Genomic DNA, 22,185 nt, shown 5'->3' on the forward strand with positions numbered 1-22,185 from the left:
AAGTGTTCCTGCCTAGAAGGTCAAGCCCGACCTGCCCCAGCCCCCAGAGCTAACAGTTTGTAGGAAATAGCAGGGACAGACAAGTTGGAGGGCGCCGCGGGGCTGCAGCCAGCCAAGTGCAGTTGCTGGGGCTTCTCTGAACACACAGCGAGAAAACGTGGAGGGAGAACGCACAGTTTGAGTTCAGGAGACATCTGATCAAATACCAAGTGTAGCCCGTATACAGCGCCTGACTAGGACAAGTCAGCTCTGAGAACCCAGTGACGGGATAACGGCGTGGGGGACGCTGATAGACGTGAGAGGAGATGGACGGAGTCCTGGGCCCGTGACCTGTGGCAGTGCCATTCCCGTGCTCTCCCTCCTCAGAGTACACGTGCAAATACTCACAGGCGGAAGGTCCCATCAGAAATGCGCTCGAGATAATCCAGGCCGGGAGGCCGTGGGGGAGCCGCGGGGGTCTGCTTGGAGAAGAAACAGAGCTGCCCAGGAGTGAGGGGACGGGCCCAGTCCACCATCCTCTGTGAGGTGTGTTGACAGCTTCTACTCAGGGCAAAGACAGACCGACGGGAAGTCCCTGGCACGCAGCAGCGGCTCCGTGCCCAGCAGCTACTGTCGTTCTGTGCTGAGCACACTGCTTTAGGGGTACGGAGTGACCTCCCCCAAGCCACACAAAATCGTTTCTCCAAGTCCTGTCTGGGCAGTGACAATGATTGCAAAAGACACTCACTGAAATCGAACTTTTATTCCAAATGACTGTGATCCTCTAGAAAGACAGGAGCGGGCACTCGGAACGCTGTGCTGAGCTGGGAAGTGAAAGCAGTTGGTTCACAGGAGAGCACCCAGCGGGTGCGAGCCCTGGCCCTCGGATGCCGTCACACCCAGGAAGGCCTAGCGGAGGCCAACGTCCTTCTGACACACAGTCGGCACGTGCGGCACTTACAGAAAATAACATAAAAAGCAGGAAGAAGAAAGGAGGGAGAAAGAAAAGGAAAAGAAAGGAGAGAAAAGTTCACAAAATCCCAAACCTCAGAAATTGACATTCGCTCAAGAACACAGTGGTGAGGACTTCCGGTAGCGCAGTTATCACAACCCTTAGAAGGGAGTCTTCCAAAGAACCTCCTGGATTCCGAAGCTAAAAAACCAAAGAGGGGACCGCTGCGCTGGCTTCGAGGCGCTGCCGCTGCACCGGATGCCGATCAGTCCTGCTCCCCAGACGCAGGGAGGACCGGCGAGCCTGCCGCCCGGGAGGCCGGGTCACCTCGGCACCCACGCGGGAGCCGCAGCTACTGCTCCTCCGGGCTGAGGCCGAGGCTGCCCTTCTGCACCTCGAGCTCCTCGGCACTGACCATGGACGGGTCGATGGCCGCGTACTTGGTTCCGTGGAACTGCAGCAAGTGTATCTGGAGGGAGGCAGCGTGGCCGTGTCAGTGGCTGCTGAGGGAACAACGCGCGTGCGGCCTCCCACGGGGAGCTCGGGAGGAAAGCGCCACCCTCGTGATGAAGGCCTCAGATGTCGGACCTTACACACACACGCTAACTACAGAACTGGGGGGCAGGGGAGGCGGAGAGTGTGTGTGCGTGATCTCTACTGCCACTGTTTCGCCAGTGCGGCACCCACACGCTCCAGGGCGCTGCGCTCCTGCCCCTCCCACCTGTGCTGGGAGCTGGGTCCTTCCAGTCCTGCTGGGATGACGATCTCTGCACGACACGTTTCTCCGTGTCTGGGATCCTCTCCTGAGGATCTGATTCCACAAGGGGGTGACTTGGTCAAAGCGCGTGACTGCTTTTGCTACTTCCTGCCAAACTGCTATTCGCGTAGAATCACACGCCCGCCCCGTAAGGATGGACACCAGCAGAGAAGCTCGCTTTGTGTGAACACCTTAGAGTACTCACATCAGGTGATGCGACCACCACGGGACAGGCGGTCTGGCCCGTCGTTGACTGAAATGTCTTCGTGTGTATGTGTGTGTCTGTGTGTGTGTCGGTGTGTGTAGGGGGCGGAGCTTATGCATTAACATCAGGTCAAGAAGGCGCTGCTTCATGCACTCAGACTGACCCCGTTTGGGTCTGGTGTCCGGCTCTGACTGACCTTCCTGCCCAGGAGGCAAGGTCGTAGCCTAGCAATGACTACCTCCACGCGAGGCTGTGGGCCTGTTGTTCCAGAAAAGGAACAATGGGCGGAGTCACCTAAGGGCCTCTAATACACCCGACTGAATTCTCCTCTAAATTGTGTATGCCCCTCACACCTATGAAGTCAATGCCTCACTGCTACAGAGAACTCTGTAACTATCTTACTCCACCCCACCCCCAGAAACAACACAAATAAAGCTTCATGTTGCAAACCACACATTTGGGGCCCAAAGTGCTCTGGATTCCCAGCTGGGACTTACCTGTACATAAAGGTTCACCTCTGCACTTCTGCACAGGTATGGGAAATTGCCTCCCGTTTTAAGGTGAGCTCTCCGGGCGTTAGGGTACAGTTTGTACATTTCTTCCTTCGCTTCAGTTGAAAGTGCACTCTGATCAAACACCTGTCACAGAAACACAAGGCTGAAACTTGCTGGCATTTTAATGTGTTCTTCTCGCACTGTGGAAAGTGCCACCCCAAGTCCTCCGTGCTAATGCAGAGCCAACGCCGAGCCCGAGCCACCTCCCAGTGCTGAGCCCTGTTCATTTCTCACTGCCATCTCAGACATCAGCTACCGACTACAGCCCCGTCTCTTGCATTCTTTGGGGGTGTGGGGGGCTTCCACTGTGAATTTCCTTTGCCCTCAGATATATTTAATTAAATTAACATTAATAGTGAACCATCAACATTTCTTAAAACTGTACATGTTTAATACAGACATAATTTGTAGGTTTATTTTTATTTATTTGAAAGAGTGACAGAGACGGAAAGAAACAGAGGCAGAGAAAAGAGAAAGAGAGAGAGAGAGAAAGAGAGACATCTTCCATCCACTGGTTCACTTCCCAACTGGCTACAATGGTCAGGACTGGCCCAGGTCAAAACCAGGAGCCAGGAACTCCATTCTGGTCTCCCACATGGGTGGCAGGGACCCAAGCATTGGGCCATCTTCCGCTGCCTCCCCAGGCACACTAGCAGGGAGCTGGATGGGAAGTGGAGCAGCTGATCTCGAGCCAGCTGTCAGACATGGCATGCCAGTGTCACAAGAAGCTGCTTAGCTCAACGTGCCAGAAGGCAGGTCCCATGAACAATTGTCATTAAAAATGCCAATTTATTTTTTTACATTATGAAGCTCACAGAAGACTTCTTCTTTTCATTATAAGTTGAAAACAATTATGTAAGTCACATATGCTCAATGAGAAGTTTCAAATAACACATAAAGAGGATAAGATTAAAAAGTCCAAATTTCTTTCTTGGGCAGTTTGGGACATATGATTCTAGATTCTTTTCAATGCTTGTAAAACTTATTTTTATACATATGCAAAAAATTCCTCCAAAAAGTATTTTAAGAAAATCTCGCACATGCACAAGCACACACACACACACACTTAAATGCATCTCCTACTCAAATAATAGACAGTTCTCAGCGGTCATGAACCCAGGTGATGAGCAGAGGTTTGAAAGAAGGGCAGGAGAGCAGACGCTGCGGGGCCCACTGAAAAGCCCGCTCCGGGGCCCGGGAATTCTCAGAATGCTGCACTTACTTATGCTTGTAATCGATCATTTCTGGATGAAAATCAATTCTTACAGATACCATATTATTTGCATTATTGAATAAATCTATTTACAAAAAAGTTGTCAAAATCACAGTGAGATACAACTTTACATCTACTAGGATGGTTTTTATAAACAAACCAACCAGAAAATAAGCACGCAAGATGTGGAGAAACTGCAACCCCTGGGCATTGCTGGCAGGAATGCAAAATGGTACAGTCACGTGGAAGACAGGATAGCAGTGCCTCAAACAGTCCAACAAAAACTACCCTGTGATCTAAACCACGCTTACAGTGTATCACAGGTGTATGCCTGGAAGAATCACCAGCAGGGACTCGAACAGACACTTGTAATATCAAATGAGATGGAAGCATTATTAACAACAGCCAAAAGTTGGGACAAGCCCAATGTCCATGACAGATGAACGGATAAGCAAGACGTGGAGGATACAAAAAAGTGGCCCAGAATGACACCCTGAGACATGCTCTCCCAAGAGGATAAGTAATGTGTGAATTTACTTCTATGAGGTGCCTAGACTCCGCACACTCACAGGGACGCAAAGCAGACCGCTGGCTGCCACCGGCCGGGGGAGGAGAGGAACAGGGAGTCATCTTTCCTGGGCACGGAGTTTCTATTTGGAAGGGGGAGAAAGTTCTGGAAATGGACGATGGTGACGGTTGTACAACACTGTGAATGTACCTAATGCCACTGAACTGTGCCCTCAAAAACTTTCGTATGCATATTTTACCAAAACAAAAAAAGACACTTTTGTGCTAATGAGACTTCATGGACCCTTTAAGTCTTAGTCCGCTGAGGCACTCTCTTTTTGTACATCGTGATTCTGTTGCTGGGAAAGCAAAGACACCCAAACAGATCAAGACTACCCGCCATTGTTCATTTACATTTAGTTTGATTTCAGTGGTGTTATTCCTGCCAGGAAAAATCCAGGAGAAGCAATGACGGATTATTTTGAAGCTGAGAAGGCTGGGGAGTGAAAATCAACAGCCCACACAGCACGTGAAGACGCGCACTGGAAGCCATAGAAAAGCCGTAAGGAAGCTTACATCCATGATGGTTACAGGGATGTCCCGAATTTTATGAGGTTCCACGTAAGAATTCTGACAATTCAGGGTGAGCCTGGAAGCCAGTTCACTCTGACCCAAACTTTCCAGCTGCAGGAAGAAGCACAGGTAATGTTTTGGAATTATTTCACTTTTCACATTTACATTAAATCCACAGACATCACAGGTACCATATATGGTGGGGCCAGAAAAGTCACCAACGAAGAAACAGTGTCTGAGAGACCATGAACGAGGCCCCCCAGGCAGCGGCCTTTTCCTATTCTGGGAGCCTGGACGACGTTCCTCTAACTCAAACTGGCTAACTAGAGCCCTCAACCTAAACTGCCTGCCTCAACCAGGTGCCTGGGGACAGCAAGCCAACTCCTGGAGCCCAACAGTGATGGAAAAGCAGTAAGAACCCCAGAAATCAACTTGCCCAGTGGTTCCCAAACGCAAGCCTATGGAGCTGGTTCATCAAATTGATCTGGGAGGTGGGAGAGGGAGGTGAAGTAAACAGATCCAGATCCCACGCCCAGGGATTCCAGATGTGTGTCTGGCGTGAGTCCTTGGAATCTGTATTTGTTTTTAGTATTTCTTTTCTTCTACTTGAAACAAAGAGTGACAGGGTGGGGGATCTTCCATCTTCTGGTTTACTCCCCAAATGCCTACAACAGTTGGGGCTGGACCAGGCTGAAGCCAGGAGCTTGGAACTCCAACTGGGTCTCCCATGTGGGCAGCAGGGGCCCAGTTACTTGAGCCATCACCTGTTGCCTCCCAGGTACACGAGCAAGAAGCTGTATCAGAAGCATGGAGGAGCCAGGGCTTGAACCAGGTACTCTGACATGGGATGCAAGTGCCCCAAAAAGTGGCTTAATCTGCTGTACCACAATACCCACCCCAGAATATGTATTTTTTTAAATTTATTTATTTGAGAGGCAGAAAGGCAGAAAGAGAGAGCGAGCGAGCGAGAGCAAGTGAGGGCTCCCCCATCTGCTGGTTCACTACCCAATGCCTGCAACAGTCAGGGCTGTGCCAGGACAAGCTGGGAGCCAAGCCACAACCACAATCCAGGTCTCTTGTGTAGTAGCAGGAACCCAATCACCTGAGCCATCACCACTGCCTCCCAGGGTCAGCATTAGCAGGAAGCAGGAGTCAGAACTGGAGCCAGGTATTGAACTCACACACTCCACGTGGGATGTGGGATGCTGGCATCTTAACCGTTAGGCCAAATGCCTGCCCTTGGAATCTGCATAGCTGAAAGCTTCCTAAGGAATGCTGATGAGCAGCAACCGGGAAGCACCCATGCAGTCAATCCCTCACCAGCAGCTGTTGTTCAGATGGACTTAACACGGAGACTGTGGAATAATTACCTCTGACACACGCTTGGTGAGATAACAGATCTTCCGGAACCAAGTGGACATGAAACTTCCTGGTACAGGGGAGCCGTGATCCTTACTTACCCTGTCCACCATGAAGTCAATTGCGTTGGCCATCATAGGGTCCACTGGGCCAGAAGAAAAGTTTCCAAGAACTATTTTTTTGAGCATAAATGCTGGCATCAGCCAAAAGCTGAAAAACAAAGACTTTTCATTTAAACTTCTAAGACTACACCTAGACGACAAATCTTCAACACTGCCGCTTTGTAACAGCTAGCTGCTTGGACTCCAGAGAGATGAGAAGACCTAGTTCCTTCCTGCAAAGAGCTCAGCATCTAGTTCTTTTTCTTTTTTTTTTTAGATTTACTTATTTTATTTGAAAGTCAGAGTTACACACAGAGAGAAGGAGAGGCAGAGAGAGAGAGAGAGAAAGAGAAAGAGAGAGAGAGTCTTCCATCCACTGGTTCACTCCCCACAGGGCCACAATGGCTGGAGCTGCGCCAATCTAGGCCAGCAGTCAGGAGCTTCCTCCAGTTCTCCCACATGGGTGCCGGAGCCCAAGGACTTGGGCCATCTTCTACTGATTTCCCAGGCCATAGCAGGGAGCTGGATCAGAGTGGAGCATCTGGGACTTGAACTGGCACCCATATGGGATGCTGGCACTGCAAGCAGCGGCTTTACCTGCTATGCCACAGCACCGGCCCCAGCATCTAGTTTTTATATATACTTTCCCAAGATGCCAAAAGAGTTAGAGTTTAATGAAATTTTACTTGATAATTTAGAATAATTATTATCAATATTTCCAGAGGCCTTTACCGAGATAGTTTTGTGACTCCAAGATGTTTTTTTCTAACTGTGTTAAACTGCTTCCTTTGGAAAAAGTAATATTAAGAGAAATATTCCTGCTTTCTGGTTATGTCACCTTTTGATTGATACTTCAAATCATTTTTTTTTTTTTTTTGACAGGGAGAGTGGAAAGTGAGAGAGAGAGACAGAGAGAAAGGTCTTCCTTTTTTGCCGTTGGTTCACCCTCCAATGGCCACTGTGGCTGGCACGCTGCAGCCAGTGCACTGCGCTGATCCAAAGGCAGGAGCCAGATGCTTATCCTGGTCTCCCATGGGGTGCAGGGCCCAAGCACTTGGGCCATCCTCCACTGCACTCCCTGGCCACAGCAGAGAGCTGGCCTGGAAGAGGGGCAACCGGGAGAGAATCTGGCACCCCAACCGGGACTAGAACCTGGTGTGCCAGTGCCGCAAGGCGGAGGATTAGCCTATTGAGCTGTGGCGCCAGCCACAAATCATTTCAAAATACCAAATGAAAGTTACTCCACCTCCCAAAATTTGCTACCATTATATTCAATGAGCCTAATTCAAGGCAATTTGATCTCTATGGATTTCTGTACATGATCTTTAACTGATACTTATTCTATTAATTTCAAAAAGAGTCATTATGGAGGATAAATGCTAATTTCCCTAACTACACTGATGTATCCTGGTGCAGACAGCTTGATGCTTACTCTCATTAGAATAGCCTTGCTGGAAGGTGAGCTGCCCTCCAAAGGATCACTGAACCATCTTCCAGTCAACTCTCCTAGTTTTCTCCCACCCCTACTGGTTTATCTTTTTTTTTGAAAGGCAGTTAAGAGAGAGAGAGACAGAGAAGTCTTCCATCTGCTGGTTCACTCCCCAAGTGGCTGCAACAGGCAGAGCTGAACTGGTCAGAAGCCAGGAGCCTGGAGCTTCTTCTGGGTCTCCCATGTAGGTGCAGGGGCCAAGCACGTGGGCCATCTTCCACTGCTTTCCCAGGCACATTAGTAGGGAGCTGGATCAGAAGTGGAGCAGCTGGGACTCAAACCCGCACTCACATGGGATGCCAGTAGTGAAGGCGGCAGCTTTACCCACTATACCCCAGTTTATCTTTTAATGGCAATGATGGCTATGTACACCCTGAGAAGGATGACCCTGCTGGCTCTGCTCACCCCTGTATCTCAGCGTGTAGCCCTTACTAAGCGCTCACGTATTTAATAAAAAGCAGCTGGTATGCAAAAGCAGCCATGAAGTGAGGACAGGCATGGTACTCTGTTCTTTTTCTGTTGTTATTGGAAAAATAAACACCGTCAAAATAACCAATGAGCTTGATTTTATCATCTGGAAGTGAAGTGTCTGAACGCAGCTAAGGTATATAAGCTGCAGGAGAGCCAAGAAAATCACCTACTGAGAGCACAGCAGGAAACGTCCTAAGACACCGGGGTAGTGCGGGCATTCGCTTACTGATCAAGATGCTGATTAAAATGACCACGGCCCACACCCGAGTGCCTGGGTTTGAGTCCCAGCTCTGCCTCCCGATTCCAGTTCCCAGCAGTGCAGACCCTGGGAGGTGGCTGGGACGGCTCAAATAGTTGACTCCCTGCCACCCGTGTGGGAGAGCTGGCAGGAGTTCCCAGCTCCCGGCTCCAGCCTTGGCTGTTGTGGACACCTGGGGAGTGAATCAGCAGCCGGCAGATCTATTTGTCTTGTCTTTGTCTGTCTGCTTCTTAAATGAATTTTTAAAATAATAAAATAAAACAAAAATATCAGACTGCAAAGTTACAAAAATGTGAACAGGAGAGAGGGTAGGGTGGGAAGTATCACCAGGCTCCTCAATCTGTATATATGAAATACATGAAATTTGTTCACCTTAAAAAATTAAAAAATAAAAAAATTTAAAAACTGTGAATACCATGAAACAATGTCTGCTTGTAACAGTATTTGAAAACGAACCTGATCACAGAGATGCATTTAGTCAATGGGCTTTTTAGGGCAGGGCTGAGCCTGCTAGCAGCGACAGAAGCACACACGAAGCCAGCTGCAGTGACCCACTGCACACCTACCAAGGAGACAGGCGCCCTGCTGCACGCCCGCCTTTCTGAAGAACAGACCGACACCAGTGCAGCTGCTGAGGGACTAAGCGCCCCCGTCTTCAGTCTGGGGAACACATCTCAAAGAAATAACCCAGGAAAAAAAGGGAGAAGAATAACATGTACCCGATTTACAGTGGAACATGAGACACTGGGAAAAGCCAAGTGCCCAGGAAAATTGTGTCAGGTGATGCTCAAAAGTTTAACACAAAACACTAAGTGAGGGGGCCAGTGCTGTGGTGCAGTGGGTTAAAGCCCCAGCCTGCGGTGCCAGCATCCCCTATGGGTGTCAGTTCGAGTCCTGGCTATTCCTCTTCCAATCCAGCTCTCTGCTATGGCCTGGGAAGACAGTGGAAAATGCTCCGGCACCTGTGTTGGAGACCCAGCGGAGGCTCCTGGTTCTTAGCTTCAAATTGGCTCAGCTTGGGCCATTGCATTCCTTTGGGGAGTGAAGCAGCAGAATGGAAGACTTCTCGTTCTGTCTCTCTGGCTCTACCTCTCTCTGTAACTCTGTCTTTCAAATAAATAAAATAATTCTTTAAAACAAACAAACAGTAAGCGGGACAAGCAGAATGCCATTCGGTTACACAGGAGCACTGACGAGAACAGAAAAAGCATGTAAGTGTGTATTAGACGGGGCAGCGCTGTAGTGCAGCGAGTTAACGCCCTGGCCTGAGGTGCCAGCATCCCATATGGGTGCCGGTTCAAAACCTGGCTACTCCACTTCCAATCCAGCTCTCTGCTGTGGCCTGGGAAAGCAGTGGAGAATGGCCCACATCCTTGGGCCCCTGCACCTGCATGGGAGACCTGCAGGAGGCTCCTGGCTCCTGGCTTCGGATGGGCATAGCTCTGGCCATTGCGGCCAACTGGGGAGTGAGTCAATGGATGGAAGACCTCTCTTTCTCTGCCTCTCCTCTCTCTGTGTAACTCTGACTTTCAAATAAATAAATAAAATCTTTAAAAAAAATGTGTATTAGATGTTGATTCAGAGTAACAGAGATAGTTGAAATTAGAGCTCACACAACTCTTTTCTTTCCTCAAAGGCGACTGTTGCTCATTTTAAAGGCCAGGAGATTTTCAGAAGACAGAAGGTGATATGAGTCTCCCCTCTCTATTGCACCAAAAACCCCCAACGTCAACATTTTCAAAATTCCACTGAACAAAAGCAGCAAGCATTTCTGGACTGAGGTTATGTTCTCACCTGTTTGCGGTCCAAGTCTGGTTAAAGATCGAGGTGTCACTGAAGGCATTGCAGAGGATGAGGGAATGGACTCTGGGAGACTTGTGAGTATATTCAGCAAATTTCTGGGCCAAAAAGCCTCCCAAAGAAGCCCCAAAAAGATGAACCTAATTATAAACAAACATAAGGCAGATCCTAAAATACCAATCAATCCTGAACATGAGTACTTAAAAAGAGCTGCTTCAATTATTACAACCCACAGAACATAATGTCATCACTAGTCAACAGATTGAAATACACGAGTACCTCAAAAAGTTATTGGAAGTGTGGAATTAAATGTGAAGTTTATTTTGGTGCAAAGAAATTTTGAAATCCATGCACAGTTTTTCATAATATGTATTGTTTGTGGATTTCAATTTTTTGCACCAAAATAAACTTACTTTCTAATTCCATTTTCCATGAACTTTTTGAAGTAACCTTTTATCTGTGGCAGTTAGAAATTTAGGAAACACAACATTTATATGCAACTTATATACCCCCATCAAGAAATAATACAACTGTGCATCCAAGTTAATATAAGCTTAAAAATACCATCCACAAACTGCATTAGAAACTGAAACCACTTAGTAGCTTATGTTTAAGAAAACTGTAATTCAGGGTTGGGCATTTGGTGCAGCAATGAAGTCACCATTTGAGATGACTGCACCCCCTATAGCAGTGCCTGGGTTCAAGTCCCAGCTCCTCCACTTATTCAGCTGCCTGCTAACACGCACCCTGGGAGGCAGCATACGATGGCTTAAGTAGTTGGGTCCCTGCTACGCACATGGGAGACCTGGACGGCATTCCAGACCCCTGGCTCCGGCCTGGCCCCGCCCTGGCTGTTGCAGCATTTGGGGTGCGAACCAATGGATGGAAGATCTTACTCTGTTTACCTCTATCTTTCCATCTCCCTGCCTTTCAGATAAAACAAAAATAAAAATGAGAGAGAGAGAAAAAAAAACTATGTTTCAATAATTTCAAATTCAAGTGCATACCTGAGCCAACTGAATGTACTGTCACAAAACTCGGTACACAGATGCCCACAGCAGCCTTATCCACACTCCCCAAAAACTGGAAACAACCCAGACGAGTGTCAACTGATGGTGAAGTGTGGTCTGTTCGTGTACCTGCTATGTAGCCACAAAGAGGGATGAAGTACTGATTCGTGCCATAACATGGATGAATATTATAGAAGCAAAGCCAGTCACAAAAGACCACATATCATATGATGCTCTTTACGTAAAATATCCAGAACAGACAAATGCACAGATATAGAAAGTAGATTAGGATGCAGGGCGAGGTGGACAGAAGACGGGGAGTGACTGCTGATAAATATGGAGTTTCTTTCTTGGGTGACACAATGTCCTTTTTTTTTAAAAAAAAATATTTTTTTTATTTATTTGAAAGGCAGAGTTACAGAGAGGCAGAGAGAGAGAGAGAGAGAGAGAGAGAGAGAGAGAGGTCTTCCATCTACTGGTTCACTCCCCCAGATGGCTGCAATGGCCAGAGCAGAGCCGATCCGAAGCCAGGAACCAGGAGCCTCCTCCAGGTCTCCCACGTTGGTGCAGAGGCTCAAGGACTTGAGCCATGCTCTATTGTTTTCCCAGGCCATAGCAGAGAGCTAGATTCGAAGTGGAACAGCTAGGACTCAAGTCAGTGCCCATATGGGATGCCGGCGCCACAGGTGGAGGCTTTACCCACTACGCCACAGTGCCGGCCCCCCAAAAATATTCTAAAATTGACTTTAGTGATGATTGTACATATTTAGGAATATTTTTGAAAAACACTGCATTGTATACTTTAAAAGGGCAAAATGTGCATTTATTGCAATAAAGTTGTCATTAAAAAGATGAAAGAAAGAGAACATCAGGCTTTACGATATTAAGACATGTACAGGCAACTCGTCTCAGGATACTCACTTTATCCAATTGCAAATGATCTAAAAGTTTTCTGAATCCATCACAAAATTCAAGATGGTCCCAATAAACTGGATACTGCAACTGAAATAACATTTTTTAATTTACTGTAGAAACTGTCAAGGTACAACACAACTCATATGTATCTGACAAATGTAGAGCTTACATATAGCATTTCTTATTTGTTCAAGCTCTGTTCCTTGCTCAAAATATATAAAAATAGCTCTCACTTTCTACTTAACTTCATAATTCACATTTTACTCAACAGATCAAAATTTAAGAAGGGTAAAAATTAAGTACACTGTAGCGATATTATGTGAATAATAATTTCAATTTATATCAATTTTCCTTCCAAATAGCTGAGAAAGTCTGAGGTTCAAGGGTGAATAGAGCAGAACCCATGCAAGCAGAGAAATACTGCTTTCCCTTAAATCTAGTTTCATCCTGAGTTGTGGCTCAGGAGAACTGGGAACAAAATCTGCTCTATGGAGAGCTCTTTTTTTGGCAGCACTTTTTTAAGGGGATGTTCAATAAAACTCTTCTTCTTTTAACTGACTTAGTCATTCTATCTGACTGCCTGTACTTTAATTTATGACCACAAAAAGTATGAAATTTGACCTTAACTAGCCTATTTTTTAAAAAGATTTATTTATTTTTTACTTGCAAGGCAGTTAGAGAGAAATAAAAAGAGAGGGAGAAAGATTGATTCCATTCTCTGGTTTACTCCCCAAATGGCGCAATTGCTGGTGCTGGGCCAGGTGGAAGCCAGGAACCAGGAACTCCATCCAGCTCTCCCAGGTGGGTGGCAGGAGCCCAGGCACTTGGGCCAACTTGCACTACTTTGGTGTAGCAGCCGGGACTTAAACTGGCCCCATATGGGATGCCAGCATCACAGGCGCTGGCGTAACTTGCTGAGCCACAGTGCCGGCCCCAGGGGATGATCTTCTAATGAAGGCTTTCATTTAAAAAATACCTATGCCCTGAATAGGGGACAAAATTGTATGCAATTTGATACACACATGCATGTGTGCACACACACACACACATAAACTGGGTAGAAGTAAAACCAGGGAAATCTGAATAAGATTGTGGCTTGTATTAATGTCAGTATCCTGGTTGCAGTCTTATATATAGTTTTACAGCTTGTTACCATTGAAAGAAGCTGGACCAAGCATAAGAGATATTTCTCTGTACTACTATGTACAACTGCATGTGCAACTACAATGATCCCCCAAAATTTTAAGAAATGATCCATGCACTTTAACAGCACGCTAGCTATTAACCAGTAACTAATAAATTTCAAAACGTCATGGGGTTGAGGATTCTAATCAAATCCTGATGACAACTTTAAAAAAACACTGTTAGCTTTTTTTTGATTGAGTATCTGGCTAATGAAACAGGAAAAACTCACATCAAGCAGCTTAGGGCAATGAAGAAATACCCAGTAGAGGGCCAGAGCTAGTGTGGACTGACAGCCAGGCTCTCAGTGTTCACAATGCCCTGCCGTAGGAAGGACCGTGGGATGACAGCTACTTCCCTGCACTCCTAGAGCGCTGCACGTGACCCACTGGAAACCTGGGGGGCAGGAGGATCGGACTGCAGACTCCAAGTCACAGGAGGAGCAGTTAAAGAAACTGGAGGTCAGCCAGAGAAGACAGGACCTGCGGGGCAGGTGACCTGCTGGTGAGGCCGGTTTTCTCAGGGCTGCGGAACTGGATGTTCTGTGTGGCTCACCGTTGGTGGCAACCCCAGGACAATCCTGGGATACCTTCCAAGAGAAGAGCTCTGACCCACTCTTTCTCTGCTTTAGACAGTAAATAAGATGTCTACCAGCAACACTCCCACAGGGAGTGCTGATTATATGCTAATAAGTCAGGTCCTAGTAGCTCCAAAGCTAAAGACACTCTCCTCCCTCAGAAGTGGGTGGCCAAGCTTCTAAACAACCTGTGATGTTACACAGCAGGGACAAAGACATTTGTCTCAAACATCAGTGCCTTCCCTAAAGACACCTTTCCCCCAGAGAAGGAGATTCCAGAATAATTCGCGGGAAACTAGATTTAGACCAAACTCAGCTATAAAATTGGAAACAAAAATCTTAACCAAATGCTAAGGCTATGGGCTAATTCATGAACTTCACCTTGAAGGTGAAAGATTAACTTAGAAGATGTCAGATTCCTCATCTATAAACAAGGACAAAATGCGTGCAGCCACGCCGAGCTATGCAGAGAGGGTTAGGAGAGAACGTGTGTGAGGGGGTTGCTCAGAAAGCTGCCGACAGAGGCCCGGCCCCTGTGTGCACACACCAGCTGCTTTCCAAATGCTTCATCTGGATTAAAAAAGAAAAAAAAAATCCCATGACTACAGCTGATCAAAAACAAAAGGGGGGCCTGCGCTGGGGTGCAGGGGGTAAGGACACCACCTGCAGTGGCGGCATCCCATTTGGGCACTGGTTGAGTCTCAGCTGCTCCACTTCCAATCCAGCTCCCTGCTAATGCATCTGGAAAAGCAGCAGAAGAGGGCCCAAGTCTTTGGGGCCCTGCACCCACATGGGAGACCCAGAAGAAGCTCCTGGCTTCAGCCTGGCCCAGCCTTGGCTGTTCGGCCATCTGGGGAGTGAACCAGCGGACAAAAGATCTCTCTCTCTCTCTCTGTAACTCTGCCTTTCAAATAAATATTTAAGAAATTAAAAGCAAAAGGACAAAACTCACAAAATATGGATCTGAATTTTAATACTGAAGCATTAATACTTACAGCTATAACCCGGTAACCCCATCCGGTCAAAGCCAAAATTTGCCGGAAGAATACATCTGCAGTCCCGCTGACAGGGGGGAGGAAGATGAGAGGACACCTGATACTCCTAGGGCCCGCATCATACAGCGACCAGATCTTACTGTCGTCATCGTCCACGATGATCTGGAGGGAAAGTTACAAGGGAACACGCAGTCCTTTGGATGTGGTCTGGATGCTGTCATTTTATACTACAGCTTCACAGACAACTTTAATACGAGGTGACCTGGGGATCACAGCAGATTAGGAGGCAAAATAAACCACTTTGGTCTCCTTTTCTTTCCTCAGTGCAATCACATTCCACAGAACTGCTTTAAAATCTTCCAAACAGCTGCTTTTTCTCTCAGTTTTTAATTTTCCTTTCCATCCATAACAGGAAATCAATTTTGTTTACCACAAAACAGTAAACTCTGCACACAGCACCTCATCTCTCTTCCCTATTCTTCACGGGCGTGTGTATGTGTGTGTGTGTGTGTCTGTACATGCAGGAGGGCCATTTGCAGTGTTGTTCTGTGTGTGTGTATGTGTGTGTGTGTCTGTACATGCAGGAGGGCCATTTGCAGTGTTGTTCTGTGTGTGTGTATGTGTGTGTGTCTGTACATGCAGGAGGGCCATTTGCAGTGTTGTTCTGTGTGTGTGTATGTGTGTGTGTGTTTGTGTACATGCAGGGGGCCATTTGCAGTGTTGTTCTGTGTGTGTGTGTACATGCAGGGGGCCATTTGCAGTGTTGTTCTGTGTGTGTGTGTGTGTGTGTACATGCAGGGGGGCAGTTTGCAGAGTCGTCCTCTGGTGCTGGCACTGTGGACTCGCTGGGATCAGCAGGGTCAGAGCATGAATGGGGTGGGGGTGGGAGTAGGGGTGCATTGTCAGAATGCTTCAACCCACTGAGTTGGGGTAGGGAGTAAGCGCAGGGAAAGCCCGGATTTGGGGGGAAAGGAGGTGGGGATGGGAGGAAGGAATCAGAATCCTCCCGATTTCATAGTTCTTAGCCCAGTGGGGGCAAAGATGAACAAGAATGAACTCAGGTAAGCCAGTGCTCAGCACAGCACCCAGCAGATACTAAGTGATCTGTGTTAGCCACTATTACTATCTGCTGCATGAACATTTGCCAATGCAAATCAGTACTTATCCTAGTTTTGTACTAAAAACCTCAAAGGCTCCAAGTTGGAGAGCTCCTGGCCGGCAGGGCTCTGAACTCCCTGGCGTGACACTGGGGGTGGCGGTACAACCAACAGAGCACTAGCATCTCCGGGAGCAGACAAATGGAGCGAGGCAAAGTCCAGAGAGACTACTGATCCCCTTCTGGGCAGCAGAAGGTCACAGATGGTGACAACAACTTCTCCTGTTTCTGCCCTTCGTATTTGCCAGTCACGTTTCTGCCTTTGTGTTTTTGACACTGTGACTGTGGTTAAACAGCTCTCCACGACCTCTGACAGTACACATGATACAACATAGTCTTGGGTGAGAAAATCATGTAAGATACTCATAGCTCTAAAACTCTCTGGGAAATGAATTCAATAATCAAATTTTGAAGAAAACCAGGCAGATAATATGTACCGCAGTGGATGTTCCAAACAGAATCCATAAATACTTCAATGTGTTTATCACCTCGACTTTGTCCGAGCTCCTTGAAGATCATCCTGTCAGACATCCTTTAGAAAACACAGGATCTGTTTGACAATTCAGACTCCAGCACCATGAGATTTTAAGCAAACCTATCATAACCTACGGTCCAAACTGACCTGGCAACTGGAGAACATCACATCCTTCTCGGAGCGCTTGCATAAGTTTGCGTTATGTGGGGTCTGGTTTCCAGCTCGCTGAGGGAGCAAGTCCACCAGGAGCAGCCCAGGAAGGAGTTCCAGGCAGGGAGAGAGCATGGTAGGAGGGTCGCAGGGCTGGGGGTGAGGGGTGGGCAGCTCTCCTGCTAGCATGGGCTGTAGTCTCCCCAGCAACAAAAAGGAAGGGGAGGCACCCTTAGCAAACAGCCCATGTGCTCCTACCTAAGAAGCCAAAGTCATCTGATTTCAGTCCAGATTCTACCAGACTTTGACCTTTAACATGCTAATGAACTATATGAGCTTTGCTTTTTCTCATCTGTGAAGTGAGCACAACACCATCCACCCTGTTAAACTGCTGAAAGAACAACATCTGGAGAGTTCCCACAACAGCACAGGTGTATCTGAGGCATGCCGTCTCCCCCTGGAGAACTCCACCTCAGATTTCTGTAAGGGTGGAATTTTGTCATTAGCTCAAGCCTGCCTGACACTCCCATAGCTATCTACTGATTATAACAGAGCCATGAAAGATCTTAGCATCCTAGGGCTCAGTAACTGCTCAAAGAGAATTAGCAAAGATGTACTCTGTTACTTGAACAGTCTTTGTCTGGTGTGATCCCCAAAGGTTTAGGATTAATTTGGGCTCAGCATCGACAGTTAAACTCCAACAGGAGGGTTTGTGGGTGTCCCTGGCAAATAAGGTTTCTAATGAATGAGTAGTGAGTAGACCATGGCAGAGAGAAACTCCTTCATGGGGTCCACTGGGAACCTGAAATCTGCGAATGAGGATAGACTCTGACTATACTTGCCCAGCTGCTGTAAGCTTTCCACTAGGTTATACAGAGGAGCACACATGTACCTGCTTGTCGCATATGTAGAAGCAATTCTAAACAATGAGTTAGACCTGCTCTTACTCTTAAATGAGTCTTAAAAGCTCACTGTATGTGACAGGGAACCCAAAGTCACGATATTTGGCAATAACCTTTATCTCAAATGCAACTAAAGCATAACATCTAAATCACACAAAAACAATACAAGATCTTGCAAATAAGAGGTGCAGTAAAACCATACATACCTTTTTAAGGGGAACTGTACTTCTAAACCAGTTGTAATCAGGAGAGACTTTAATCTCTCCCATGATCAGCTGAAATGGAGGTGAACCCTGAAATAAGAGCAGGTGATATTTCACGTCAAGAACACATGTTCACATCAGAACTAAATGTACAGTCTGGGTAGCCATACCAACAATTCTTGAAAAGCGAGGAAACGGGCCAGTCTCACCTTGTCATTATCTACTAAAACTACAGAAAGCGGTTTGTGAAATGCTATTAACTATGCAACTCCTAAGTCCAGCCCCCTTGTTCCCTCCTGAAGAGGAGGCTGGTCTAGAGAGCTGCAGACTTCCCCGAGGCCACAGGGCTACTGCGCGGCCAGGCCCAGGGCAGTCTTCCGACGCCATCCCGCCTGCGCGGGCAGAGGGTCCTGCACTGCAGCACCAGCACCTACCTCTGATAATATCTTACGAATCCATGTTAATAAGGACGCTCCTGATGACAGCAAACAGAATTACAGGAAGACGTCCACACTAGACAAAGCACGCCTGCTTTCTGATATGCCGTATCTCACTCTGATGTACATTAACCTTAAAACCTCACCTGTAGCTCTTAATACAAAACACAGGCAAGTCTGCCATTCGTATTGATGTGATCAGAAAAAACATGTGGCCTTTTGTTGGAAGCTTAGTTATCTCCGGCTTTTACAAAGCTTTGTGACCTCGCATAAAGTCATGACGGTCTCTGGACCTGCTTTCTATCTCTGCTTCACCACGGTGCCCTGAAAAGCGCAGGACAGTGCTTGGTACGCAGCAGGCGTTATCCGTTGAGCAAGTGAATGACTACACCCCAAGGAGAAGGAACAAGGTCATCCTAGAGTTCCTCCCAACATTGGCGTCTGGGAGCTCTGGACTGGCTGGGCATCTCCAGGTGTGTGCCCAGCCATCTGTGTTACGTCCTAAGAGGAACCTGGAATTACAGTTCCCTGCTGCAGACTCGTACTGACACGCGAGGAGTCCTGCTCATCTGTGCGGGAGGATTCACCTGCTGCTCTGTACCATGTCCTCTACTCGGGGGCCAGCCTGGGCTGACCGAGGACCGGCCAGCAGCAGGGGATCCCGACGTCCACGGAGCTCCTCCTTGTGGGCCAACCAGGCCTGCTCCCTCAGCAACACAGGACACAGGAGCCTCCACTGTTACCTGTGGGGTTACTAAAGAGAACCCCAAGGACACAGCCAACGTAGACTCTATTCACAACCCTGACACTGGAGTAACAGTCTCTCAGAGCTAACACGGACTTTTAGAAAAGTGTGAAAATTGTAATTTGCCTGAAGTACTAGCAAATTGCCACAGTCTTACACTCAAAATGTGTATAGACATAATTATTCACACTGGAATAAAGACAATCTTTTTGTGTGCATCTATACTTAAATACTAACATGTTAAAAAAATAGGGGCAGGCTATTACCCCGTGGCTAAGACAGCCACGTGCCCCCACCGGTGCACTTCCCGGCTCTGGTTCCTGACTCCAGGTTCCCACCAATGCAGACCCTGGGGGGCAGCGGTGATGACTCAAGTAACTGGGTTACTGCCACCCATGTGGGAGATCTGGATTGTGTTCCTGGCCCCGGGCTTCAACTTGGCCCAGCTCCAGTAGTCTGTGGCATTCAGGAAGTTAACCAGTGGATGGAAGCTCGCTCGCTCGCTCTCAAACAAACAAATACTAAGCCATTTTAACTACAGCCTTCCTCTAAGCTGGTTATTAATTTTAACAGAAAGTAAAACCACATGGTTAATTCTGGAATACTTTCTACCTGGACAGACATGCCACATTCTCATATCCCCTAAATACTTTATCTTTTAAAGCTAGAAAGATTGTTTCTAGTCATCAAACCTGGGAGAGAACACAATATTCAGAGTTTTGGAATCAGCAGAATGGCGGAAACCAAACTACCTCACATATACACATACTCTCACACACAGCCCACCGACTCACTCACTCACCCACTTCTCTCCAGAGCAGCAAGTGGGAAGGTGCTCCTTACCAACAGCCCTCAGGAGAATCCGCAGCCACCTCACTATTACAACATGTTATAACTAACCTTGCCGGATGGAGCGACTGCAGTCAGCTGGGACTACATTTTTGTGGCGACAAGTGATTTTAACACTTGTGCTAGTTTGGCAGTACATGAAAGGGGAGACAGATACCAAATGCTGCATTTGACCAACTGACGTCCACGTGAAGAAAAGCTCACTTCCGCAAGGGACAGCCGCTGAGCAGTCTGACAAGGAAGGTCTGTTCCCCTGGCTCTCTTTCATCCATCGAGGGGCACACTTTCCAAAACGGAGAAGAAGGCTGGCTGAGATGGTGACCAAGTGTGGACACCACCAAACGTGGACAGTGAACGCAGCACGGATTCCATCGCTCATGATCCAGTTCTTCACAGAAACAAACGCACCTGCTCTCGCTGGCAGGGAAAGGCCACGGCGATGACAGCCTCACTGTCCCCTAAGGGAACCTGGGTGTCCGGGACCCCGTCCTCGCTGGCCTCGAGCTGCTGCACAGTCACACTGCCAGGTCAGGGTGCGAGCCTTTCTCGGAGGGCCCTCACACTCTGCCAGTTTACAGCCCACGAAGCTGCCTTTACAAGTGTTGCAACCACACACCCGGCTGTGCTAGTCCGAGGTCTCTGATCCTTTATCTCCATCTATGGCTGTTCTATATGGGGGCGACCTGTCCCCATTAATACCAGCAAAACCAAGTATTACAGCATGGAGTTCTGAGCTTAACACACGCCTCCATCCCTCACCCCATCGGCACACAGACACCTCCCTTTTTTTTTTTTTTTTTTTTTAAAGATCTCTGCTTCTCATCAGGAACCTATTTCATCATCTCCAAACCTCATGGGAGCAAAAGCTGCCTCCCTGACATCTCTGACACCTCCCCCAGTGCTCATGGTATATTAAAGCATTTGGAACCTTGGACACACCCCTCAGGCCCAGCCGACAGGAGCTGGACCATTCCAGGAGACAAAGACACAGCGAGAGTGTCTAACCTGTAACTCCCCAGGCACAGGGGCGAGGCCCTGTGACTCCTGATTCCCTGTCTACCTGGCATCTGTCACTTTCAGGCCGAGGTACAATCTCCACAATAACTGGCCTCTGCTCAGAGTTCTTAAAAGTTATCTGGGGAAAAAAAAAAGTTCCTGGGCTCTGCGGCGCAGCACCAGGATGGGTTTGCAGGCGTCTGCCCCCGGGAAGCCTTCTGTCCACTCCAAGGCCGCCCACTCCCAACGGTGACAGCCACGCAGAGGTAGGGTCCCAGGCACACCGCCCACCCCCGTCCCGAGCCCAGGCGCGGCCTCACGACAGACACCGCCCTCGCGCACGGGTCTGCGATCACGTGCATGGTCACATGGACCGGCCCACTCGGGACCACACTCACACTCACAAAGTCACATCCGGCCGAGGCAGCTGCGCACGCCACACACCCACCACCCACAGCCCGCCACCCGCCCCACACCCACAGCCCGCGGCCCTCACCTGCCGTCGCCGCCCCCACGTCCCCTGCCCTCCTGCCCTAGGCAGTCCTCGCTCCAGCACTGGGGCGGGCCGTGGAGGCGGCTGGGCCCGGCAGCGGGCCGGGGGCGGGAGCGCTCGGGACCGCAGGGGCCGCCGGCAGCGGGGGCGCGCGCGGGAGGCCGGCCTCCGAGGGGCGGGGCGTGCGGCCCGGCGAGCTCGGCCGTCGCGCTCCCTCCTCCTCCGGAACCTGGGCTCAGCGGGCGCGAGCCTCCCGCTTCCGGGTTCGGAGGTGGGCGGGGCCACGTCGCGAGGAAGGGGCGGGGCTGCGTGGCGCGGGCGGTGCCGCGGCGGCGGGGCGGGCCGGCGACGCAGGTGGGAGGCTGCGGGTGTTGTCGGTGCTGCGAGCTGCCGGGCAGCCCGCATCCGGTGCGGCGGGCGTGGGGGAGGTCCGGGTTTCCTCTGGGTCAACGCTAGGTCACCTGTGTGACGTGGGCATCCGGGAGGAAGTTGTGGGCGTGGAGGAAGGGGACGTCGGGCCCCCGGCACCTGCTTCTGCGCTCAGCTGGCGTGCGTGCTCTGGTCCTGCAAAGCTTTGAGGAGATTCGTTTGGGTTCCCGGCTCTGGGGAACAGGACTGTGGCTATTCTTGGCAAGTTCTGTTTTTTATATACCATTTGCGCAGGCACAGACGCCTCGTTGTCTCCGCACGGGTCCCGCCTCCAGCCGCGTGCTCCCGCTGTGGGACATTGCTGGGAACAGACTCCCACCCTGCCTCCTGTGGCTTCTGTCAGCGCTTTTCCTTTAAAGGCCCGGAGGCACGTGAATGGCTTCACTGTCATTGTTCTCCCTTCCCCAGTTACACATTTCCAGGTTTGCACTGGGGGAGGGTATGACACATGA

At 48.9% G+C, this 22,185-nt stretch overlaps 1 protein-coding gene across 2 annotated transcripts; it reads right to left on the reverse strand.

Annotated features, from left to right (window-relative positions):
* Positions 1-722: 722 nt before the first annotated feature.
* On the reverse strand, positions 723-21,445 carry SPG21 (SPG21 abhydrolase domain containing, maspardin). Of its 2 annotated transcripts, XM_062206129.1 has the most exons (9): positions 21,308-21,444; positions 17,788-17,874; positions 14,899-15,060; positions 12,151-12,231; positions 10,214-10,359; positions 6,201-6,309; positions 4,744-4,851; positions 2,391-2,531; positions 723-1,400 (listed from the first exon to the last, which is right to left on the reverse strand). In XM_062206129.1, the coding sequence occupies exons 2-9, from the start codon at positions 17,848-17,850 to the stop codon at positions 1,284-1,286; spliced, it is 927 nt and encodes a 308-aa protein (XP_062062113.1). In that variant the 5' UTR covers positions 17,851-17,874; positions 21,308-21,444; the 3' UTR covers positions 723-1,283. The 2 variants fall into 2 exon arrangements, with proteins under 2 accessions (XP_062062113.1, XP_062062114.1); XM_062206130.1 differs by lacking the exon at positions 12,151-12,231 and having other exon boundaries at positions 21,308-21,445.
* Between the last annotated feature and the right edge of the window lie 740 nt (positions 21,446-22,185).

Source organism: Lepus europaeus, chromosome 11, assembly GCF_033115175.1.
Source record: "Lepus europaeus isolate LE1 chromosome 11, mLepTim1.pri, whole genome shotgun sequence".
Taxonomy (NCBI): domain Eukaryota; kingdom Metazoa; phylum Chordata; class Mammalia; order Lagomorpha; family Leporidae; genus Lepus; species Lepus europaeus.